The 25,510-nt window shown below is 50.4% G+C and overlaps 1 protein-coding gene across 1 annotated transcript; it reads left to right on the top strand.

The window, feature by feature from the left end:
• Positions 1-254: 254 nt before the first annotated feature.
• TGFB3 (transforming growth factor beta 3) lies at positions 255-24,990 on the top strand. Its single transcript, XM_001492687.7, has 7 exons — positions 255-2,575; positions 10,208-10,371; positions 10,669-10,798; positions 16,150-16,257; positions 18,035-18,206; positions 20,363-20,516; positions 21,446-24,990. Exons 1-7 carry the CDS (start codon positions 2,224-2,226, stop codon positions 21,602-21,604), a joined length of 1,239 nt encoding a protein of 412 aa, XP_001492737.1. The 5' UTR covers positions 255-2,223; the 3' UTR covers positions 21,605-24,990.
• Positions 24,991-25,510: the final 520 nt, after the last annotated feature.

Below are 25,510 nucleotides of genomic sequence, written 5' to 3'. Positions count from 1 at the left end.
GTGGTGGGAAGCTGAACTGATCGCCAGCAAAGTGATCAGTTCACAGGCAAGTCCTGTGTTGGGGGGCGCGGGGGTGGGGAGCAATGCGCCTTGCCCTCCCTAAGCCTCTGGGAAAATACCTAGAGGCTTAGGCTGAGAAGAACGAAAGCGGAGAAAACTTCCCCTCACCCATCTGGGAAATGGGCTCGGGCCAACTGCTGACTTTGCGCTCGCTGGCGCAGCTCCCTGCGGAACCCTGGGCGGGGAGGGAGGCTGCGAACATCTGGTGGACATTTCTGAGAGAGCGGCTGCAGCGGGGCTGGGGGAAGCAGAGGTGCACTTGTACGCACGTGGGGCCGCGGGGGAGGCCGCTCCCCGGGCCCCTCGGTCCTGTTCCCCTCGCCCTCTCTCGCAGCCCCTTCGCCCCCACCCCCAGCCCTTCGTTTTCCCTGCTCTGACCCGCCGGGCCTCGTTCACTGGCGGCCTCGCCTCGCCAGAGGGCACCCTCGATCTGCCGGAAAAAAACGCCACCATTTTTTTCCAAGTCCCTGGAGCATCTCCAAGCTTCAGCAAGCCACCCGACTCCAATCTTGTCAATGAAGAATCGGGGCCAGGATCGCCGCGGAGCTGAACCCACCTCCAACCCCGCTCCCAGGCCGGGCGTCACCCCCGCGGAGGGTGGGCACGGCCGCCCCTGCCCAGGCCCCGCGAGCTCCCCTGACCCTGCCCAGTGTCCCGCCTGGCCCGGGGGCGGCCCGGGACTGGGGGCCAGGGAGGGAGCGAGAGACAGGCCGAGGAGAGGACCGACTGACAGCTGGCGAGAGCGCGAAGGAGTTGGGGGAGAAGGAGGGAGGGGATTCACCGGGAGTAACTTTCCAGAAAAACAGTCAACGTGTAGCAGGAGTGACTCCAAGAGGGGAAAAAAAGTTCAGTTACCACGTCGAACGAGAGGACTCGCAAAGTATTTTTCAAATGGGCTCGGCTTTTCCTGTGCCTGTTTAAAACATTAAAATCGTGCAGCAAACGAGGCTGCGTGCGCTGGTCCCTCCCTCCCCCACCCCGGCCAGAGACGTCATGGGAGGGAGGTATAAAATTTCAGCAGAGAGAAATAGAGAAAGCAGTGTGTGTGCATGTGTGTGTGCGGGAGAGAGAGAGAGAGAGAGAGAGAGAGAGAGAGAGAGAGGGAGAGGGAGAGAGGAGCAGCAGGGGCAGAAAGGGAGGGAAGCAGAAAGCCAAGTCCGAGGGAAGGAGCAGGAGAGGCTAGAAATAGGGGAAGGAGCCTGAGAGAGGAGCAACAGCTTTCCGGAGCAGGCTGCACTGAACTGGCTGGCTTCTACTTGATTTTTCTTTTCCTTTTTATTTTTTAAAGAGAAGCAGGGAACAGAAGCAATGGCCGAGGGAGAAGACAAGCCGAGGTGCTGGTGACCCTGGGCGTCCAAGTGGATTATTGGGGCTGCTCTCCAAGGGCCTGTCCTCCCGGCCTTCCAATTGCACATAAGCCCCCTTCCCAGCCAATGAAGACGAGAGGCAGCGTGAACAAAGTCATTTAGAAAGCCCCCGAGGAAGTGTAAACAAAAGAGAAAGCATGAATGGTGTGCCAGAGAGACAAGTGTGTCCTGCGCTGCCCCCACCTTTAGCTGGGCCAGCAGCCTCCCAGCCCTGCCTCTCCCCACCTACTCACTGGTGATCTGACTTTTTTTTTTTTTTAACATTTTTTTTTTCTTTTCTTTTCCATTCTCTTTTCTTATTCTCCTTCGGGGCAAGGCAAGGATTTTGATTTGGGGCCCCAGCCATGGTCCCTCTGCTCCTTCTTTAAAATACTCACTTTCTCCCCATCGCCAAGCGGCGTTTGGCAATATCAGATATCCGCTCTATTTATTTTTACCTAAGGAAAAACTCCAGCTCCCTTCCCACTCCCAGCTGCCTTGCCTCCCCTCCCAGCCCTCTGCTTGCCCTCCACCTGGCCTGCTGGGAGCCAGAGCCCAGCAGAACCTGTTTAGACACATGGAGAAGAAACCCAGAGCTGCAAGGCACACAGCCGGCTTCTTCGTGCTCAGGGTTGCCAGCGCTTCCTGGAAGTCCTGAAGCTCTCGCAGTGCAGTGAGTTCATGCACCTTCTTGCCAAGCCTCAGTCTTCGGGATCTAGGGAGGCCGCCTGGTTTTCCTCCCTCTTTCTGCACGTCTGCTGGGGTCTCCTCCTCGCCAGGCCTCGCAGCCCCCCTGGCCTCTCTCCCCGGCTCGCGCATGAAGATGCACTTGCAAAGGGCTCTGGTGGTCCTGGCCTTGCTGAACTTTGCCACGGTCAGCCTCTCTCTGTCCACTTGCACCACCTTGGACTTCGGCCACATCAAGAAGAAGAGGGTGGAAGCCATTAGGGGACAGATCTTGAGCAAACTCAGGCTCACCAGTCCCCCCGAGCCATCGGTGATGACCCACGTCCCCTACCAGGTCCTGGCCCTTTACAACAGCACCCGGGAGCTGCTGGAGGAGATGCACGGGGAGAGGGAGGACGGCTGCACTCAGGAAAACACGGAGTCGGAGTACTATGCCAAAGAAATCCATAAGTTCGACATGATCCAGGGCCTGGCGGAGCACAGTGAGTCCACATTCTCTATGGGCTGTCTGCTCTGGAGGGTCTGAACTGGAGTAGGGAGCTCCACAGAGGGGGGCCTAGCGGTGGCCACACGCCAGGGTGCCCCCGGTGCATCGGCACCAAGGCGCAGTAGGTGTGATGCGCGGTTGGGGCTGGGTAGGTGGGTGGGAAGGGAGACAGAGCCATTCTGGGAAGAGCCGGGTGCTTCTGGGAGGCCAGGAGCCTTCGAGTTGAGTGGCTTGCTGAACTCATCACATCTTTGAGTTTAATTGGGAATTACAGTGTGCTGTCCCGTTAACCTGTGTGCGTGAGCTGGCACATGCACAGATAGGTAACTGTAGGCACAGAGGTGCCCTTACAGGGCAGGGCTGCTCTCTGTCAAGCCCTTCCGTTCCAGGAGTGTGGAGACCTCTGTCTTCTCCTTGCTTTTCACAACTCATCGTGACACGTCTCCAGTTCCATTTTTCCAGTTCTTGGGAAGAAGGGTATACTTGCCCCAAATTAATGTCTGTCAAGCTTTTTGAAGCCCAGCTTCTTGCTGTCTAGGCCCTTCAGTCTACGCCACACACGTGACCCACGTGAGGTGTGTGTGGGGGGGAGAAGGGTACGTACCTATGTTCACGTCTGCACGTGCTTTAGGACGATGTGTGGTCTTGCTCTGTACGGTAGACAGATTCGTGTGCTCAAAATGGGTGTCTTCCAGGCCTGTGGACACGGGGAAAGTAGGGCCATGGCTCTGGATGTGCAGATGATTGCTGCAGGCCCTTTTGTGTCTGCGTGTCATGGGAAGAGTGGGTGGGAGGGATGGCTGTGGGTACAGAGGGGACGTGTGTCTGGAAGTGCGTCCTCCCGAGAGGCTCCTGTCTGTGCCGAGACCCTGGGAGGCTTCTGGGTGAGCTGTCTGTGTGTTTGTACACGTGTGGAAGTCATGTGTGTTTACTGAACGGGGATTTAAAAAACCTCAATACAAGAGAGAGAGATTTGGCAGATGTTGAGAAACTGACAGCCCAGGAAGGAGGAATGTGAGCCACTCGTGGGCCAGAGACTCTGGGCGCAGCGCTGTTTGCTGTTCCGACCAGCAGGTGTCCTCGCCACCCTGACTACCTCAGCCTCTGCTCACCTGGGAGGTGGGCAGTGCTGGGAGGGGGGCGGGAGGGTGGGACAGAGCAGGCAGGGTGAGGGTGGCCAGCAGCAGGGGGACTGCAGAGGTTGAAAGGAACCTGGCTAGAGAGAAGGAAGAGGAGTGGGTGGCTGATGGGTGGCTGAAGGTGCCAAAGGCCCCGCTGGGAGCTGACCCACACCAGGCCCAGGAGCCTGTGGTTACTGGCGAGGGGTTTCCACTCCCGTTTCCTGTGGCCGCTTGGAGTGCCCAGCCTTAGGATGTGGCTACCATGTGGAGTGGAGGCGGAGGATGAGGCAGTTAGTGCTCCCTGCCTAGGGGCTCCTCTGGGTGGGGCTGATTCAGGGTCTGCCAGGGCCCTACAGTTCCCAGAGGCACCAGCAGCTGGATGGCTGAACCCCCAACCCCCTGGGCACCCATGGAGGCAGGAGATAGCAGCTCCAAATGTCGGAGGAGGGTAGAAAGCTGAGGCCTGCAGGAGAGGTCTGAGGAGAGTCCAGGGTGAGAGGGAAGGACTCAGACCTTAATGATCCGGGTCAGGAGGAGGAGTCCTGGGGAGGAGGGATTCTGAGTCACCAGGGCCCACCCCGCTTGGAATCCTGAACTGAGAATGAATGAGCCAGATAGAGGGAAGGGCACGCAGGTGCCAGTGGACATCAATTTTGTGCAGACACTTGGATCAGAAATGGTGGATAGCCTTGGGAAACGCCAGGGCAGGCCTGCACAGATGCTGGGCAGCTCCAGGCTGCAGCGCCAGGACCTTCAGACTGTAGCCGGTGGGGGTGGCCTTGGGGCCAGGGAGCCGTGGTCAGGTGGGGAACAAACCCGCCACAGTGAGCAGGATGCTACGCCGGATATCGTGGAGGGGCCAGGGCGCAGTGGGACACAGGTAATGCCAGTGAGGTTCGCAGGTGCCAACAGGAAGCAAGCCCAGACTCTCTGCAGCTGCTGAAGGTGACACAGAGGCTGAGCAGACACAGCCTGGGCCCACCCTGCAGCTGGTCAGGTGCTGAGCCAGCCCCGGAGAGGCAGACGCACAGGCACACTAATTATAAAGAAGGCAGTGGGCAGATGCAAATGCCCAGCAGATGCTGAGCGGGAGCAGAGTGCCGTCACAGAGGCTCGGGGTGAGGGAAGCCTGTCTGGAGATCATGAGGGTGCACAGGGGCTGGTAGGGGATCTGTGGTGGGGCACTGGCAGGGTCTGGGTGCAGAGCCTTTGCCGGGGAGGTGACGAGATTGTGTTCTCTTCTACATTTCATCACCCCCAGCCCTTTGCCTCGCCTAGTGTACAGGCACTGGGAGGGAAATGACAGCAGGAGCTGGGGCAGGAAGACGGGGTGCCCGGCGAGCAGAGTGCAGGAAGGAATAATTTCCAGTGGCTCAGGAGAAAGGGCACCAAGGCGAGAGCAAAGAGGACAGAGCCCATCCTCTGGCTCTGCCCTGTCAGATAGGTACCTTGATTTCCCTATTAAAATACGGAGGATGCTGAAACATGCATCACTTAAGTCATTGGCCCAAAAAGAGCAGGGACTCTAACCTGGACATTCTGCCTGCAGAATGCGTGCTGTTAGGCACTAATGCATATGTGTAAAATATGGATTTTAAGTCCCACGTTTAACCTTTAGGCTCTAATAGAACTTTGGTTTACAACGTGAACAAATCCCACGATGGACCAAGCAGGAAGAGATGGGAGCTGTCATCTCAGCAGCCCCGGTGGCGGATCGCACAGGGATGACTGGGTGTGTGCTTCCTTAGCTCTGCCTATTTTTTTTGGCCGGGAGATTTGTACTGCCACAAACATTCTCCCAAATTCAACAAAAGGGTTTTCTTTATCTGCTGAAGAGTCTCAAGCAGGTTGAGCAACTATACCGTGTGGAATTGGGCACGTCGCCTCTCTGAGCCTCAGTTTCCTCCTCTGTAAGTTAGAGAGAGTCTCTAAACTCTTTGAGCTGGAACAATTTGATGTGTCCATCTGGGCTGATTCAACGCAGCCTCTGCTAGGGGGTGAAGGCCAGACTCTGCAATCCCTTTTCTAATTCTCTAGGATTTTGCTATGGGGAGTAAGTAGAGGCTTTCTCTGACCCACGTGGTGGGGAAGGACACAGCTTTTTCAGTTCCGCTGTCATCCTTGTCATCAAGATATCACCGGTGTAGGTGTCATTTTAACTCCTGGCTTGTAATTATCTGTGTCTGGCGGCAGACTCTTGTTTTCATCCCAGAGCAGCGCTAAGACAGCCAGCAAACCCCATAGTTCCTGAGCAAAGAGAACGCTTGAGATTTCAGCCTTTCTTTTCTGGATGCTACATTTAGATTTTATTCCTCCTGAAAATTAAAAGACGTTTCATATTGAAAGAACTCGTTTGTTCTAAGTGCCAGTGCCCTCTGCACACTAGTCAGTGTTTCTCCAAGGGGGTCCAGAGGCTAGAGAAATGTGGATTCCCAGGCCCCCCACCCCACAGTATCAGAATCTTAGGGGGGAGGGGGTCCTGGGGCATCTGTATTTTCAACAAGCTCTCTATTGATTCTTAAACTCCCTGAAGCTTAAGACTCAGTGAACTGGGGCAAAACCTTTCCTCAGAGGGTCTGCAAACGCAACTGCCCACAGAGGCCAAGCAGCTAATGCAAATGATCTAGAAGAAAAGCCACAACATACACACCGTGACAAACTGCACAGGACACTTGGCCTCAGGGTCATGGGGAGAAGAGGGTGTGTAGGGGTGGCTGGTGGGGGTGACCTGGAAGTGCGCCCATCCCCATGAGAGAGGCATCTACTGCTCAGCTCTCACTGAGTTTTGCATTTAACCATGTGGGCCCAGCTTGACTAGATCTTACCGTTTCCCAGAAGAGCAGAAAATCTGGATCTTTGTGTGAAATTTCCCAACTTTTAACATGGGCTTAAAATGTTTATGGGCTTCTAATTCAAAATTTTAAAAAATGATGCATTGGCTAAACGACATGTCTCAAGCATTGAAAGGTTAACCCACTTAAAGTTTAAGTCATTAAAGCTGTGGTTTCTCAAACTTCCAGAACATGTGGAAGCCATGGTACCCTTTGCAGAGCACTCTAAACTGGGGTTCTCAACCCTGGCTGCACATCAGAATCATCTGGAGAGCCTAAAAAACAGAAAAGAAAAGAGCTCTGGACACGCCCATTCCGATGGAGTCAGAGTCTCTGGCGAGTCTGGCGTGATCTGTCGTTAAGGCTCTCCAGGTGATGCTAATGTACGGCCAGGACAAAGAAGGACTGCCACGCTGATACATGTGGTCCCATCCTTGGAACCAGCAGTCATGTTACCAGCGGAAATGATGCATGCAAGCAAAGGCACATGTCGGAACCCAGGTGTCTCAAAACATTTTAAAAGGCGGTGGTCTAAACATGGTCAGCGATTTCCAGGTTTTTCCATGAATACTCTACTTGAATATTCTTTGCTTATTTTTCTTTCCCTATAGCAAAAAAGAGAAAATGGCCTCCGTCGATATATATATTTCTTGTGCAATGGAAAAAGTTGGTCATAATTTAATTTGTAAAGGTGGACCCCCTAGTCCAGCTCTCGATAATACTAGTGTTCTGCAGAAGCATGGCTTAACCACAAAACTGCCTGGGAGTTGGCTCCTGTCTGAGGCGTAGGTTGGTACTCTAGGCTCATTTCGTGGAATCCTGCCACATTTTGCTGGTGAAACCATCCCTCCCCTAGATGATCTCTCAGGGCCCTCCAACGTCCAGAGTCTCCACTTCAATGGATGACATCAGAAGACCTGGGTTCAAATCTCACCTCTGCCACCTACTAGCTGAGTGACCCTGGGAAAATCATTTAACTTTCCTGACACTCACCTTTCTCGTTTGTTAAATAGTGAATTTTATTCTCATTCTCCTCAAGGATTGTCAGAGTCAGATGAGTTAATAAAAGCTCTATGAAATGGAAGGTGATGTTACTGCATTTTTAAAATTTATGCTCTGACTCATCCACAAATTTTTTTTCTGCTGTTTCTCCCCAGATCCCTCCAGTACATAGTTGTATCCTTTAGTTGTGGGTCCTTCTAGTTTTGGCATGTGGGATGCCGCCTTAGCGTGGCCTAATGAGTGGTGCCATGTCCGCGCCCAGGATCCGAACCAGCGAAACCCTGGGCCGCCGAAGCGGAGCGTGTGAACTTAATCACTCGGCCACGGGGCCAGCCCCCATCCACAAATTTTTTAAAACATCATTATTCTTCAATGTTTTTAATTGCTAAGAAGGTTATATTTACATTTTCTTTTCTCTCCTAGGCAATTGTTTTTTAATCGCTAACAATTGTGTCTGAGCTTTGCTTGTTAGTGTCCATTTGTGTGACCTTAGCCAGGATCCCTCTGAACATCAGTTTCTTCATCCGAAGAGGATTTCACTAGACGATGCCTAAAGTTCCTTCTAAGTCTATTAGAAATCTGTAGATCTCAATGATAAAAATGACCCTTCCCACCTCCTTCTTGAAATATCCTTGAAATGCCCACCAAGAGGAGTCCATCACAGGGAACAGATGTCTGACTGATGGGCTGGAAAAACCAAGGAAGAGTGGTCACTAGGGTGTCTGAGGGCCCTCTTAGCTCATCGCGCCCCCCATCTCCTGGCTTGCCACTCTTTTGACTCCTCCGGCCCTCCTCGCTGGCACGTGGCATTTTCCATCCGCTTTTTCCTTTCACAGCAATGCATGCATTGTGCTGACATACTGTTGATCCCCTCTGTCAGCAGTTACTGGAGGTACTATTGGAACTGAAGCCATATTGATGACAGCTCCTTCAAAAACCAAGTATGTCAGTACTTCAGAGGGTTGCCAGTCCAAGTAGCTTATCCATGTCCAGAAGGTTACAAACTTGCAAACTTAAAAACTAAATTGCCGTCACGATTCCTCTTTCTGGTTCTATCTGAAATGGCTTAGGGAATAGTTGGCAGTACTTGTCCTTTCAAAGCCAATTATTAATCAGGGCTTCATTAGCTGGCATTCACACATTTGTTTTCCTAACATCTGTTCCATTAATTTTCTAAGAACCAGTGTCAGGCCCACCAGATGGCAATTTCCAGAAACACTCACTCCCCCTTTCCTAAAGATCAGTAGCACATTTGCTTGTTCCAGGCCTCTGATCCTTCCCGCCTTGTCCATGACTTCCCAAACCACCCCTCGGGGTGATTATGAGCTCATTCCAGCCATGTCCATTATGTGTGGAATCTGGGTCTATGAGCTTGAATTTCAACTTCTGGCTATTGTTACCATTTGTGTAGAAAGTTTTTCTCTGGGTGTTAATGCTGCTCAGACCTTGAGGTTGTAGAGTGTACAGGAGCAAAGACAGGATCTTTCGCTTCCCTTTCTCTGACTCTGAGGGGTGGGAAAGCATTTGCTGCCTTCTGTCTTGTGGACAAGGACGAAGAGGCCAGCAGGGTGACCGAGGCTGGCACAGCGTGTGCTGTCAAGGAAAGAAACCCTTCGAGAGAAAGGAGCCAATAGTGACGGACCAGCTCGGTCTGAAGAAACATCTGTGTGTCTGCCAGGCTCGAGGTATGGGCTCTTTGCCATACCAGGGCTGTCTCGTTAGGTCTAAAACACGGTGTTGATAATGTCACTGCACTGCTCTAACACTTTCCATGGCTCCCTATTGTTAATGGCCTAAAATCCAACCCCTCAGCCTAACATTTCAGCTTCCCACAGGTGGTTACCAGTCTGCTGTCCTGACCTCGTCTCGGGCTCTAGCCTGGCTGCCTGGGGTCCCTCTTACTTGCATTTCCTCCCCTCCCTGCCTTTGCTTCCAGCAGTCCTTCTTTGTAAAATTTCTTTCCTCTCCATCCTCAAACTCTTTCCTCCTGCAGGACCCAGTTCAAATATCACCTCTGCCGTGAAGTGCTCTCTGCTGTCTTGCTCCTTCTCTTTGCAGAAACTCCTGGGCTTCTCCAAAGGCCTGCCAAACTTTCCCTCTGGTCCTGTTATTTGGGTTTAGGTATTAATAACCTCCCCTTGGTATTAATCTCTTTGAAGGCAGGGCCGTGTCTATTCATTTTTGCTTCCCCGTGAGCACTATCCTTGGCACATAGAATTTGCTCAGCACACAGTCAATAAATGAATGAATGAATGAATGCCCAAATGAACAAACACATGAAATGAATCGACTTGTATGAGACGATTAAACTACTAGGGGCAGTTGCTGCTATCTTTTGAGAGTGTATATTTTCTAAAAGAGTAGGAAAAGCAGGCTGCAGAGCCTGCCAGGGTTGGGATGTCAAGGCAATGGGAGGAGGGGTGATTACATTTGACCGGCCAGTCCTAGTGCCATGTCCTGGGGCTCCGAGGTCTCCCTGCTCCTCACTCAGGCCTGTTTGTGATTCCAGGGCCACCAAGGATCTTCCTCCTCTCCCACCTTTAGATCTGAGGCCTCCAGCCTCTAGGAAGGTCACAGTTGGGACCTTGGCCACTTGGCAGGTGTCTGTTGGCAGCACTGTGCTCCTGTGGGTCCCACTCATGTTGCCCCTCTCCCCGCTGCTTTATCTCCTAGATGAGCTGGCCGTCTGCCCCAAAGGAATCACCTCCAAGGTTTTCCGCTTCAACGTGTCCTCAGTGGAGAAAAATGGAACCAACCTGTTCCGAGCAGAATTCCGGGTCTTGCGGGTGCCCAACCCCAGCTCCAAGCGCAACGAGCAGAGGATCGAGCTCTTCCAGGTGAACTCCCTTCCAGAACAGAAACCTCACAGATGGGAAAGCCAGCCCCCTTGCCCTATCAGACCTCCACGCGGCGCAGAGTTCAGCAGACCTGGGTGTGAATCCTGCCTTCTCTGGGCCTCACTTTCTGTATCTGTGTCCGTCATTAAGAGGGTTGAAAGAGTTGGGGTGCTTGAAGGAGCATTCAGGAACTTCTGGTTTCCTGTTGCTTCCCTCCCCTGCCCTCGTGCGTTGTGATGTCTCCTGCAGTCCTCCGTCCTGCCCTTGAGCACTTACTCCTTTCTCTGCCCTGTGTAGATACTCCGGCCGGATGAGCATATCGCCAAACAACGCTATATCGGTGGCAAGAACCTGCCCACGCGGGGCACCGCTGAGTGGCTGTCTTTTGATGTCACTGACACTGTGCGTGAATGGCTCTTGCGAAGAGGTAGGTCGACTCTTAGGTTGAGCCTTATGGAAGGAACCTCAGGTCCCTTGGTCTTTCATAAAACAGAGGGAAGAGGACAGAACTAGAGGAGCCACGGATCTGGGTTCAGAGCCGAGCTCTGCCGCTGACTCCATGTGTCCTTCATCCATTCGCTCATCTAATGCTTATTAAATGCTCGCTCTGAGCTGGGCCTTGGGGATGCAGCAGTGAACAAGACACGTGTGGCTCTAGATCTCAGGGGGCTTTTGTTCTGATGGGAGAGACACCTAATAAACAAGTAAACATATTGACGAAGAGGAATTTCAGATAATGTAAGTACATGAAGAGCAGAAAGAGGGCAGTGTGATAAGGAGTGGCTGGGGTCCAGCATTACATGCTCAGGGAGGGTCTCTGTGAAGAAGGAGTTTGAATCGAGATCTGAGTGATGAGAAGCAGCCAGCCCGTGGAGGTCAGGATAAACGATGTTCAAAGCAAAGGAAAGAGTGGGGCCCAGGCCCTCAGGTGGGAACAAGCTTGCTTTGTTCCAGTAACAGCAAACAGACTGGTGTGGCTGGAGTGGAGTGAGCGGGGGGCTCAGAGAGGTCACTGGGGCCATATGACTTAGGACCTCTAAGGCCCTGATCAGGTTTTAGGACTTGGAAAATTCCAAGTGTGATGAGAAGTCCTGGGAATGTTATAATCAGGCCTGGGGATGTGGGGGGAGGTGATTTGGTTTACATCTTTAAAACACCCCTCTGGTTGCCATGAGGTCGAGGGAAGAAGCGAGAACAGCAGTTGGGGGCAGGAGCTGAGGTGAGAGCATGGGGTCTTCGCTGGGGCAGTGGCAGTGGGCATGGAGACGGTGTGGATTTGTTCTGTTTTGGCAGTAGAGCCAATCAGTAGGCTGATTAGGTATGGGGTGTGAGGACACAAGAGGAGTCTAGGATGACTTCTAGGAGTTCGGACTCAACAGCCAGGTGGGAACACTTACTGAAATAGAGGAGACTGGGAGAAGAGCAGGTTTGGGGGCAAGCTCTGTTTTGGCCAATATAGTGTGAAAGGCTTGGTAGTCATCCAAGTAGAGCTGTGCAACAGGCATACCAAACATCACCCATCCTAAATGTCTCACCCACCCGCTCTGTTTCCTCACCTGGAAAACAAGGTAACGGTGCCTCCCAGTCATGCTTCCCAGAGCTGTCTTAAGGACCTCTTGTATTTGGGAGAACTTCATGGCTTTCAGCCTGTTATACAAGAGAAAGCTTTTATTGGGTCAGATAAGGAAACTGAGGCCCAGAGAAGTTGAGCGACTTGACCAAGGTCACCCAGCCTGAACTAGAACTGGAGTCTCCTGACTGACAGTCACGGTGTCTCAGGATACCACGCTCTACTGTTTCTCCCCTCTTTGACTTGGTGGTGCTGCCTGGTCTGAGCTCAGTGGCTGGGGTACCTGTGGCCGTCCCATGTCTTCCTTCTCTCCTTCTTGCAAAGAGTTTTCTACTGTCATCAGCTGCCCTAGAGCCACAGTCCGTCCACACACTGATGTCCAGAGTCCCTGGGGCAGGTGGGTCCTTTCTTGTCCTTGATGTTTTAGGAAACTAGAACTTAAAGCTCTAAGGCAGAGATCACAAACTGTGTGGACTACATATTGTTTTAAATTAACTAGTGGTCAACAATTTTTGTTTCTGTTTTTACAATCAGGAGATTTCACATAAAACCTGCGCTTCTAGCTCTTCTTGAAAAATTGGAAGATTTCTGGTACTGATCCACTAGAGATATGTAGTGGCCACCTCTTGAGGTGGGACATGCGTTTTTCATGTCCCCACAGGCCCCACCATTCCCCAGTGTTCCCCAAGAATGAGGCTGGCAGTCCCTATTCAGGATGACTTGCTGGCTCGCTTTGCTCATTTGCATAACCTGCCTGGGCCGTGTAGGCATCCGAGTTTGCAGGTCCCCATCGAAGAGGCCTTGCCTGTAGACTGAGCTGGCAGCTCATGGGCTGGAGGTCTTCCCCAGCTCCAAGGGTGCCCAGGAATTCCATCCTCTCTCTCCGACTGAGCACGAAGGCAAAAGCCTAGGACAGACCACGTGGATCTGCTGACAGCAGCACTGCTGGGAATTCTGACTCAGACAGCCCTCCGCCTAGAGCCCGCCATGGCCACAGAAAGAAGAGGCCGGGGAAATTAATCTCTTAGCTTCCCTGTCTGATTTTGATCAGCTCCACCTGGATGTCTTTGAAGCCCTGGGCACTTGAAGGAGTTCTTATTTTCACAGCTGCAGCACTCAATGAGAAGTTTGCATCGAGAATGATTTCCATCCTTGAGACATCAAAAAGATAATTTCGTAATAAAACCTATGGGTCCCCCACCCACCATCCCCACCGCTGCCAACTCTGAGGTTAGTTCTTATTAGAACCTTCAGTTCCCACTCAGACAGCTGCGCCGCCCCTCGTGCGGGGGATCACACCCAGATCTTGGCTTATGTGGAGCTCAACAGTCTCTTCAGAGGTCGTGGCCCCAGACGAGGCAGCACATGGACTCCAAATGGAACGCTTGGTGGTGGGGACTGATGAGGAAACTGAGTCATACATATGGTCTTGGATTCATTCAGCAAACATCTGAGAGCCTACTGTCCACCAGGTTCCCAGGCTGCCTTCTGGGTCCAGAGCTGGCTGGAGCCCCATCCAGGGTTGGAGGCCCAGGCCCTCAAACGCTTGTGCTGTTGCTCCACACAGTCTGTGGCTTCTCTGTGTGCAGGGCCAGGCCTCCCCTAGCTGGGCAGAGTGCATGCCCAGCCGCATGGCTCAGGACAGGGGGTACTCTGGGAAAACACAAGCTTTTTGCATCTCAGCGAATATGTGGGCGTCTTCCTTGGTGGTCTCTGTTGGGCCTTTGTTCCCATTTGTTTCTAACAATTAGGAATGTGGCTCTGACATCAGGCTGCCTGTGTTTGCATCCTTGTTCTACCACTTACTGGTTGGGTACCGTGGGCAAGCCATTTAATTTCCCTAAGCCTCAGTGGTCTCATCTATATAATGGGGTAATAATAGTTCTGACTTTGTGGGATTATTCTGGAGATTAAATGAGTTAATGCATGTGAAGTCATAGAGCAGAGCTTGACATGCAGTAATACTCAACAAATGTTGGTGATTATTGTCATCATTCTCTGAGCCTTCCACCTAGACAAAGCCTGTTGGGTAAGCCAGGCCATCATCTCACACTTACCACCTATACTCCAGCCCCAACTCTCCCCAGCACATCTGTCTGCACCTTGACTTTGCAACTCACAGAGTCCTAGAGCTTGTCCACTCCGGGTCTCCGCTGGCCCCCCTTCAACCCTCTGACTCCTAGGAAGTGTACTGTTTTATGTAGCCCATTTGAGTGACTCCAGCTCCTTCTTCTAGCTGCCTTAAACCAGGAAGAAGACCCTTCTTATGCCTCCCTCCCTCCCTCTCTGTTCACTTCTTGTTCTCTGGCTGGGGCTCAGCTTCCTTGTTGTATTGGCCCCTTTGCTCCCCACCCGAGCTAACCTTCTAGAACAGAGATCTTCAAGCTCAGCAGGTATCAGTGTGTCCCAGAGACTCCCTGACTTGGGGTAGAACAAAGAGGCTGGGCTCCGGAGTTTATGGAAGAAGGGATAGAGTTGGTTTTTAACCAATAGGACTGGGACGTCCAGGTCTGCCTAATGGTGACTGGAATCTCTGGGCTTGGGTGAATTTGCCCATGAGAAGGATGCTGAGCTGGCCTGGACTCTGGGTTTTTCCCTGATGACACTAGATTTCAGGAAGACTGCAGCTTGGCCCCAAGGCTGGATGCTCACACAGAATGAGGAGTGGCCTCAGGGAGAAGTAAATCAATCAGCAACCTGACATGCTGACCTTGGCCCCAGAGAGGTCCATCCCCTGTGACCTTTCCTACACCTGACCACAGCTCACTGCTGCCCCAGGATCAACAGAGCTTCCCCAGTTGAGTCTTACCCACCAGAATTGACATGATATGAGACCTTACCTGGTTTCCCTGCATAAAATACTGAATTCAATTCAAATCCCACCTCCTTTTTTTTGCTGAAGAAGATTAGCCCTGAGCTAACATCTGTGCCAGTCTTCCTCCACTTTATATGTGGGTGGCCACCACAGCATGGCTGATGAGTGGTACAGGTCTGTTCCTGGGATCCAAACCTGGAAACCCAGGCTGCTGAAGCAGAATACACTGAACTTAACCACTATGCTACGGGGCTGGCCTCAAATTTTTCCCGTCTTATTCTTACTTTTCTCCTTCCACTTTACTCAACCCTTTTTACTGATTTTCTTGCTTCCCCAATTTTAGTTTCCAAAACACCTCATCCCACAACTAATAGGAGAAAGGGCCAGAGCTGGCCTTGTTGCACCAGAGTGTCGTCACCAAAGCCTGGCTCCTGTAGGCTTCCTCAGGCTGCTCTCTCTGAGCTCGTGTCCTCTGGACCCTTGTCCACAGCCCCCTGCTATCTCCTCCGGCCTGTTCTCTCATTTCACAACTGTCTTCCTGAGCTGTTCGTTCTCCCTCAGGTAGCCACCACCTTCCCAACTTCCCCACTGAGGTGAACGAGGATTCCCAAAGAAGAAACCACCACGTAGCTTTCAGCTCCTATGTCCTGTTCCTCACGGAACGTATGGCCGAGTGTGACCGTGATTTTCATTGTCTCTCCTCTGGAGTCTGCCACTCGCTCTCTGTCTACAATCAGATCCCCGGTGGAAATGCTGGCATCTCCCACCGGGACCGAGTCTGCTGCGTGTTTGCAGGTGACCTGATCTCACATCTCTTCCTGAGTTTTAATCCTGTGGCTTAGACTGAGCCACCTTCCTCCCGTCTTGTGGCCCTTTGGGTTGTGGCCTGTGAATGACTGCTTCTCTGCCTCAAAGTTCTTCAGTTTTGCCTCTCCCGGGTCTCCCCCCGGGAGACCACCGCCTCTTCTCATCATCCTTCCTCAGCAGGTTGGCTTGAATATCTCCTCTCCCAACAAGCACCTAGGTGGCACGACTGTTTTTTTCCTTCCTTCGTCTATCCTCATTCTTTTGCCCCGTGGTAGGCTGGTAACTTCTTCCCCATACCATCCTTTGGTATCTAGATGACTTTGGTAAGTACATGACTATTAAAATTCTCCTTCATCATGCCCCATTTGGTTGTTCATAATATAACAGGAGTACATGGAACGTGGCAACATGAGCATGCAGGTCTGCTCTAGCTTCAGCAGCACATGCTGTCTCCTCGGACCCTCAACATAAGGCAGCCCTGTGATTGCCCATGGCAGCAGAGGCCTGGCCCTCCCATGCATGGGTGGCAGGTACGCTTCTCCATCATCAAAGTGCTTTCTCACCAACTCTGTGCCTTATTTTGCAGAGTCCAACTTAGGTCTGGAAATCAGCATCCATTGTCCATGTCACACCTTTCAGCCCAATGGAGATATCCTGGAAAACATTCACGAGGTGATGGAAATCAAATTCAAAGGTAAGAAGATGGATGTGTGTGGTAGGGTAGGTAGGGGGCGTTAATGAGGCAGGAGAGAACGGGAGACCCCTACCAGACCCCAAGAAGAGGAACCAAGCTCCCTCACAGAGATAGCCATCTAGTTTGTACTTGAGTACTCTGCTTTGCCCCCAAATCGGTGAGTGTGACTTTCAGTTTATAGATATAGGGAATATATTAGCATTTGGAAGACAGAGTTATGCTGGTAAGAGCCATGAAATAATGTAGGCAAGCCTCTCTCTCTGAGCTCAGTAGTAAAATGGGTCTGGGAGTACCTTTCACAAGGTTGTCATGCAAATTACATGAGATAACAAATGTAAGACACAGGGCCACAAATGCTCAACCAACAATAGTTGTCTTCCCCGTCCCTGAAAGAAGTGGATTCTGTGGCCATGAATATGAGTCCCCTGACTTCTGAGCCTTCAGATGTTGCCCAGGCCACCTGCTCCTTGCCCAGGAGTCACTGGGGTTTGAATGATTGCTTCAGGGCTAGGATATTCGTGTTGAGATGGCAAAATAGTTGAGAGTCATTTCCGGTTTTCCAACATTTGTCTAAGGTGCTCAGCCCAGACAATCTCTGGATTTCGGGGAAGTTCTCTGTTCCTTTCCTAGTCCCATTTTGGACAATTAAGGCACACCTGAGGCCAGGTGGTTGGTCATCAAATCAACCAAGTCGAAGCCTGAGGTCAGAGTCTTGTCTGGAAAAAGGTGCAGGCCTTTCTTGGCTCCCGGCCCTGGGCAGTCTCTTATCCTTCGAGGGCTCTATTTCAGACCCTATTTTCTTTAAAAGCCAAGGATCTCACATCTTAATCACAGAACCTCAGAGCTCAGAAGACCTTCGAAGTCCTTACCTAAAGGCCAGGTTAGGACGAAATCATCCCATTTCAGTGAACAGTTAGTTTGTTCATTAAGATTTTCAGAAAAGGAGATTTGAGATCCAGGCCTCCCATTTACCTCACAGTCCTGGTGTCCCTTCCTGAGGTCCATGGCCCTCCAGTCACTATGCAAATTAAACTCCTTACGTTCCTGTCCTTGGTGGAGACAGACAACAGCTGTCTGTCTGTCTCCAAACAGATCTCCTTTTAGTTGAGACTCTTTCTAATTCAATCTTTAGTCTTTTCCTTTTCAGATGAAATAGCAAGTTTTCTTTCCAGAATTTGTTTGCTAAGCTGTTTCTCATACACTTGAGTATCTCGTCTGAGTTTTATAGTGAACAAACTTTTGAAACTATAAATGCAGTGTCAGTGTTAACAATTATTCATTCCTGTTCCTCTGGCTCCCGTTCAAACTCTCTTAAATTGTGACACTTCTGATTCTAAGTGGGACTTCTGTGCTATCTTGACCAAGTCAGAGTATAAGAGGAAACTCACACCCTGGGATTCGAAGTCTCAGAATCTAAACTGACAACCGGAGGTATGTGTTAGGTGGCCACCTAGTGACACGGATGCTTCATGGATCCCTGACGATCCCCAGGAAGCATCTCAGGAAGGGTTCTCTGTCCTCCGGAAGATGTACGCACAGGAGTCAAGAGGGGACCCCACCAGGGGCGTCCTGCGGGTTCCTTTGATACCAGTCCCTCCACCCAGTCTTCCCCTTCCTGCAGGTGGACATTAGCCTGAAGCTGCCCCGCCTCCCCCGCCTTCCTCGCAGATGGCACCACCCCTCCTCCTGAGCACTGATGGGACAGGATAGGATGAGAAAGCAGCCCGCAGGCTGCCTTCCTTAGACAGCAGATTGTCACCTTCCTTCCCTTCTGCAGGTGTGGACAGTGAAGATGATCATGGCCGTGGAGACTTGGGGCGCCTCAAGAAGCAGAAGGACCACCACAACCCTCATCTAATCCTCATGATGATTCCCCCACATCGGCTGGACAACCCGGGCCAGGGGGGTCAGAGGAAGAAGCGGGCCCTGGACACCAATTACTGCTTCCGGTGAGCCTGGGCCCACTCAGTGTCCGTGAACTCCTGAGACAACATTTACTGTGTGCCTGTCATGGGTCACACCCCAGGCCTAAGTTGTGCTCAGCTGAGCGGCCCTGATGCTTTCACAAACATCTCCAGGAATAAAGACTTAGAACTTTGCTTTTCTGGGAGCCCCACTGTTTTTCTGCAGCCCAGCTCTGTAAGGGCCTGGATGAAGTAAATGAGGAGGAGAGTGTTGCTAAAATGGTTTGGATTGGAGAGGCTTGGCTGAAACCTCTCCATGGTTTCCATGTTTTAAAGTATTTGTAGGGTATGTTGCCTGGTGGGGAGATTAATGCCGGAACTTCCATTAGAGAAGTGCTCAGGACCCTGTGAAGGGTCCAAGGATGCTACTGATGAGAGAACATAGGGCAGTCTCCATTTGCAAGGGGGAATTTGAGCTAGAGAAATTAGTGAACTAATTCAGAAATAGTTGGGTAGCCACTGTAAAGAGAGAAAAAAGACAGAGTCTCTTCTATTATTTAGCTTCTCATTTATAAGGGAGGGGCATGATAAAGCATACACAACAATTATAAAAGGTAGAAAATGACCACATCCATGAGACGGTCTGAAGGATAGAGCGCTTTAAGAATTTGGAGCAAGGAGCCCATCTGTAGATGCAGGAAAGCCTTCAGAAGGGTGTGGAATTTGAGCTGAGCCTTCGAGGATGAGTGAGGTTTGGGAATGTAGGGATACAGGAGGAGGAAGCCCTTCTGGTAAAGGAAGGTACATGAATGGGTCCATTTGCCTGGAGAGGAGGATGCCTGACCAGAGCTGGGGAGAATGAACTGGGAAATCTTTAGATCTAAAACCATGTCTTATGGGGAACAACTGAATGAACTAGAGATGCTGAGCTTGGGAACAGAATGTATAGGAGAGGCAGTACAGTTGCCTCCATCTGAAGGCTGGCACACAGACTTGTTCTATGTGGCTCTTAATCAGTTAGGAATGAATGCTCTTGGCTGCAAGTAACAGTGGCTTAAACTCCAGGAGAGTTCTTGTTTATAAGAAGCCTATAGCAGCAGGCTCAGGGCTGGTCTGGCTGTGTAATTATGCCATCGAGGACACAGGCTTTCCCTCTCTCCAGTCTGCCATGATTAGTATGGTGGCTTTTCATCTTCTTGCTTATGGTCACAGTGACTGCTAGAGCTCCAGGCATCCTGTTCATGCTCAAGACAAGAAGAACAGGGAAGTGGCAGAACCAGCAGCTTTCTTCTTCCATCTGTGACTTTTATAAAGGATCAACTATCTTTGCCAGAATTTTCCCTCACCCCCTGCATACTTCTCCTTATGTCTGATTGGTCATCGTTGGGTTACATGACCACCCCTAGCTGCAAGGGAAGCCAGGAAAACAAGCATCTGGTGTTCTAGACTGTAATGGGAGATGGTAAGGGAGAAGAGGGGTAGGAATGGCTATTGAGTAGATAACCAAGAGTGTCTGCCATGGTTCACCCTTGGAACCTACAAGAAGCCAGATTTTGGCCAGTAGCTGCCTTTGGAAGTAGCAAGTTCTAGGTCTCAGCAGATTTTGAACCACAGGCTGGATGCCCACTTGGCAAGGGGCCTGCCCAAATGGATTTCTGCAGACAACAGAATTGAAGTGGCCTGATGGTCACAGCTGGGGTGATCTAAGAATCAGGAGTCTAATAGAAGGATATGCCTCGTTTTGACTCGGCCTCTAGATTTGGTCTAAGCAGTCATCTACTGTACTATCCAAGCTGCATGAGCTTCAAGTTCATTTCCGGTTGGGTGCACATTAGGGAGGTAACAATAAAACCAACCTCAACAAAGCTGGGTTGGCTAGTAACTTTCAGTGGTTTTATGTAGAGCATGTTAAGTCTGTTTTGATTTGTGATGTAAAAGGGGCAGGGCCACTTTTGCCTTTTTTCTCTTCATGCATCATCTGTATATGCAGTTATGTCCTTGGGATCTGGTCTTCAGCACAGGAAACTGCCTGTATGGTTTATACAGCTCAGTGCACTTGAACCTGGGAGTCCATTGATTAGAGCCACTCTTAGGATGGCCAGGAAGGACTCCTCAAGTGCAAACATGAGGGCCATTTCTGAAGTCTGTTATCTTGGTGGTTTCCTTTTAGGTTGATTTTCTATAAATATTTTTTGTTTTAGCAACTTGGAGGAGAACTGCTGTGTGCGCCCTCTCTACATTGACTTTCGACAGGATCTGGGCTGGAAATGGGTCCATGAGCCTAAGGGCTACTATGCCAACTTCTGCTCAGGCCCTTGCCCGTACCTCCGCAGTGCGGACACAACCCACAGCACGGTATGGAGCAGGGCTCATGCCACACGGGGCACTGGGGCTGGCTGGCCAGGCCGCTTGTTTAAAAGATTGCTTGAAGGACTGAATGTTGCATGAGCGAATAATGACCTGGGGTGAGTAGGATCCCTTTGGTGAAGGGTCTGATCTTGGCACCCTGGCCCAACTCTACTTGATCACATTCTGCCCTTTAAAATTTCTTCCATAGTTTCAACCAGACTTTTTATTTGTTCTGTCTAAAGCTTTTGGTACCATGGGAGTTAATTAGCGGTCACAGGCTACCCTGTATGTCAGAGATGCACATGGCTAGCAAGGAAGTGGGGGCAGAAAGGCTGCCATCAGTTACAGAACTCTGGTAATTCCAGCCTCTTGGATGTACAAGAGTTATTTTGAAAGACAATGTAAAAAACACAGAAGCAGCTAATATGAAACGATGGGGAGAGACAGGGAGTGAGAGGGAAGTCCATGACTCTGAAACTAGCTTGTTCTTTCCCTCAGGGGGAATCAAAAATAGGGGGTTAATTGGTGAAGCAGGTTTCCTTATAGCTCATTATTACCACATCCTGTCTGGGCCCCCATCCTCTGGCATTTACTAAACGGCTCAAGGCAATGTTTAGTGAGTATGTTTCTCGCCAAGTGACCAGTTACAGCTAGGAAGACCAATGTAAGAGTGTTTTCTTCAGAGCAAAGAGAATTTCCTCATCAATTTAAAGTCACCCAATAACTGTTACATGCCTAAACTGATAAGGCTCAAGCAGGTGGCGGGTGTTCTACATTCTCCCTTTCTGGATGGACAGCAACTAGTCCACCCAAACTGCCCTCCACCAATCCCTCTGAAATAGCATCGATGGCCAGTTTACTACGTGCTCAGTCTCTGGAGCAGCCCCTGGAAAAAGTGTGGCTTTCCAACCTCTAAGTGATGCTTCCCTCCCCAGGTGCTGGGACTGTACAACACCCTGAATCCCGAAGCATCTGCCTCACCTTGCTGTGTGCCCCAGGACTTGGAGCCCCTGACCATCCTGTACTATGTCGGGAGGACCCCCAAGGTGGAACAGCTCTCTAACATGGTGGTGAAGTCCTGTAAGTGTAGCTGAGGCCCCGCCTGTGACGTTGAGAGAGGAGAGAGAAGTGCCACTGCCTGCCTGCCTGCTCCTCGGGAAACACAAAAGCAACAGACCTCACCTAGAGGCCTGGAGCCACAACCTTCAGCTCCAGGCACATGGCTGAGATGGAGGTTCCGGAACCTCCTGGAACATTTCTCTTTCTTGCTGGCTCTGAGAATCACTGTGGTAAAGAAAGTGTGGGTTTGGTTAGGGGAAGGCCGAACTCTTTAGAACACACAGATCTTCTGTGACATAGACAGAGGTGGTGGGGACAGAGGAAGAGGGATGACAAGTCGACACGTCGTGCAGCAGTGGGATTTGGGATATCCTAGGGAGGACGAAGGGCAGAGAATGGCCAGGACAGGGCCAGACTGGAAGACACTGCTGAGCTGAGGTCAGCTTTGCTCATCGCTGCCCCTCATCTGCTCTAGGGAATCTGGACTACGTTATACAAGGCAAGCATTTTTCTTCAGACAGGTTACCAAGACAAAGTCCCAGAATTGTATCTCACACTCCCTGGGATTCAGGACAAATCTGTTCTTTTTGCAAATTTTCCCCTTGACATCAATCAGCATCAAGGGTCATTACAGGGAGAAAATCCAGGTAATGTAGTTCCAGGGCCGTCACCTATACTGGGCCCTGTGGATATGCTGAACTCAGAAGCAGAAGGTGGGAATTAACCCTCTCCTGTCTGCCCTCTGGGGGCCTCCTCTCGCCTTCTTCCTCCCCTTGGACATCTGGCTAGACACCTTCCAGGTCAGGGTGCACGTGTCTGGATCTTGGGTCTGTGCAGCCTTGGGGCCATGTGGGTTCTGCCCTCGCTCCCCAAGACCCTGTGCTCATCTAGTGTTCCTGGAAGCAGGTGCTAAACATGTGAGGCACGCGGGGAAGTCGACATGTGCCACACAATGACTTGGCCCCAGATGCATAGACTGAGGTATAAAGACAAATACAGATATTACTCTCAAAATCTTTGTATAAATAAATATTTTTGGGGAATCTTGGATCATTTCATCTTCTGGAAGATTGTTTCTAGAACAGTAAAAGCCTTATTCTAAGGTGTAAGTCTGACTGGATAAATACCCTTAATTACTCTTTTCATAACTCCACGTCGACATCTACCAACCAGAGGTAACTGGAACCTGGGGTGGAGAATCTCGAACATCGAATACATTGCTTAGTGTGAACACCTGGGACAGTGCACACTGCGCTGCCTTCTGCCAGCTTAGAAGGCTGCACTGGTGTTTGTATTCCCTTCCTTTCTCAGAGTATATTATTCTCAGACACACAGAGGCAGTGGCTCAGATTTGTAGAAAGTATACGAATTTAACTGTGGGCAGGGTCACGGTGTGAACTCTTGCATATGGAAATGTGTTGGTGTGTACATTCACTATAAATTACCAACATCATTATTTTTGAAAATCTCATCTCATCCTCCAAATCAGTTGAGAATTAGAGAAACTGTCTGCGGAAAATGGCCTGGGAATATAAGGCTGATACTGTTATCAAGTTGAGCCTAAAAGTGCTCGCCAGGGACCCCTTTTCAGACAGTGGGCCTCTTGTCAGGAATTCGGCAATGTGAGAGAACAAGAAAAGGACAATCCTGTAGTTCTCTTTTGAGGTCATAGATCCCAGAGCAATACAGAATTCTATTGTGGTATCAACGTCCACCTGAAGCAACTGTCTGCAATGAGTGAGGAACCATCTAGAAGCTCCTGAAAAGCATGTTCCTTGGGGCCAGCCCGGTGGTGCAGCGGTTAAGTTCACACATTCCGCTTCATGGCCCAGGGTTCACAGGTTCGGATCCCGGGCGTGGACCTACGCACCGCTTATCAAGCGGTAGCGTTCCACATATAAAATAGAGGAAGATGGGCACGGATGTTAGCTCAGGGCCAATCTTCCTCAAAAAACAAACAAACAAATATGTTCCTCTACTGAAATCACTTTGCCCCTGGTAAAAAAAGTCTATTTGAAGCTAAAATCTTCAGGGTGAAGGATGTGTACAATATGTTCGTCCCTCTGTGTATGTGTGTGTAGGCATGTGTGTACCTTGCTCCTTCTGGAGTTCTCCCACACTGAATTCCTGAGTTTGGTTACCAAGCCAAACTCAAAGGGCTTCTCTCTGGCTTTAGCCCATGTGGCACCCATTTACTTCCAGTGCACTTCAGGGGCTATGTCCCCGCCCTAAACGCAGGCTGGGCAGTTGGGTTCCATCTTATCCCAGGGAGGCAGAGGCATTCGAGAGGGGATGCAGCAGGCCTAGCTCCTCGCCCGTGGCCACTGCTACCCAAATTTCAGAGTCTATCCATTTAGAGAAGTCATTCTCAAATTTCAGGGCCATGAGATTCATCCAAATGTTTACTGAAAATGTGTAATTTCAGGCTGCAGCTCTAGAGACGTCTTTAGGACTGGGGGTAGTGTCCAGCCTGCCTAAAAACTACATTTTGGGAAGCAGTGCATTTATACCTGACATCATTGGTCCTTACTCGAGGCTTAAATAAGGAAGAGGGAAATAATCTTTCCAGCCCTAGAATAAACTTTCCTTTTTATCCAACCTCATATGACATCACTAAAATGTTGGCCATCCTAATGAACCAAGGCAACGAGAAGTGTTTCCTGAAGTATCTCAAAGAAAACAGAACACGCTGTGATTCCAAACGTTCTTTTTATGTTAGAGCTCTATTCTTATCTTAATCAGCAGATATAAATACGGGAGGGGTCTGCAGTCCAGCCTCCCCATTCCACATGTCATTTACAGGCACTACAGAAACTTGAACCATTCTGTCCGTCTTCAAAAATACACGCTTGTTTTGGGGAAAGGTAAGGAGGGACACTGCTGTTGAAAGGAGGATCGTATGATCTGTCTGGTTTATTACCAAGAGAAGTCCAGTGCCAGTAACAATGACTTGAAAGTACTTGAGTCATGAAGGGAGAGATCTGGAGTCCGGTCTTGTGCCTGATCAGCACATGGTGAGCACACTAAGCAATTAGCTTGAGGACTCAATTTTGATGGTTACCTAGGGCCATTCCAAGCACTCTAGCTGGTCTAAGAGTCCTTTGATAGGGCTCATAGCTTCTTATCCTTTCTCACAAGATCCATATGTTGAGTCTCCCTAAACATCTTATTTCCCAAGTCTACACATCAGCAGGGGACTATGAAGGAATTCGAATTTGCCTCCTAACCAATTCACAACCAAGTTAGCAAACGGTTAAGATGGTCCTCACACTCTACCCAGAAGCCCCATTAGGATGGGACGCATCCTCTCTTCTCTCCTGCAATCGACAGACTTCATCCTTCACAAGCAAACAAAACACTTCAATGTGCTCAAACCTGTGTTCATTCGCTAAGAAGGCAATAAAGTCCCTTTTCTCTCTGCCTTTTTGGGTGTCATTTTTCTTTTGAGGTTTCACTGCTGAGTCTTTAGCATCCTGTAGAAACCCCAGACTCTGGATTCTCACCCTGTAACTCCCTAGGGCAGCTAAGTCAATTCTTCAGTGGGCTCTGCAGCCACCTTTCAACCTTTTCTCCAGCAGAAGCTGGAGAGGAGCTGGGACAGACGAGGAAGCCAGAGCAGAGTTTTAGTGGAAAGCAGTCAGGGGCCGTGCCGCATCACTCTGATGAGCTGTTTAGGTAAACAAGGTGCAACTGGATACACATTCACGTGCCACCGGAGGACCTGTCTGTTGTGGTCTGATAACAGAGACATTTGCACACAGCAGCTTCCCAGGGGCGGGAGCCACCCGTGGGGAACAGCCTGGACCCACCATCTGCTGAAACTGAATGTAAGAATAAAATATCTCTTTCTAGCTCACATTTCTAAATGAAGTTTAAAAAATTGCTCAGCAATGAAATAAAAGGAGAAGTTGGTCCCATTTCAGTCTTGTTTGCGAATACTG

This window comes from Equus caballus, chromosome 24 (assembly GCF_041296265.1).
Source record: "Equus caballus isolate H_3958 breed thoroughbred chromosome 24, TB-T2T, whole genome shotgun sequence".
Taxonomy (NCBI): domain Eukaryota; kingdom Metazoa; phylum Chordata; class Mammalia; order Perissodactyla; family Equidae; genus Equus; species Equus caballus.
The sequence above is the reverse complement of the archived record's forward strand: the minus strand, read 5'-3'. Positions and strand labels throughout refer to the sequence as shown.

Coding starts and splice junctions, on each gene's coding strand:
- TGFB3 (XM_001492687.7), top strand. CDS start 2,224: ATGAAGATGCACTTGCAAAGGGCTCTGGTGGTCCTGGCCTTGCTGAAC. Junction 2,576..10,207: donor CCAGGGCCTGGCGGAGCACA/GTGAGTCCACAT, acceptor TTTATCTCCTAG/ATGAGCTGGCCGTCTGCCCC. Junction 10,372..10,668: donor AGAGGATCGAGCTCTTCCAG/GTGAACTCCCTT, acceptor TGCCCTGTGTAG/ATACTCCGGCCGGATGAGCA.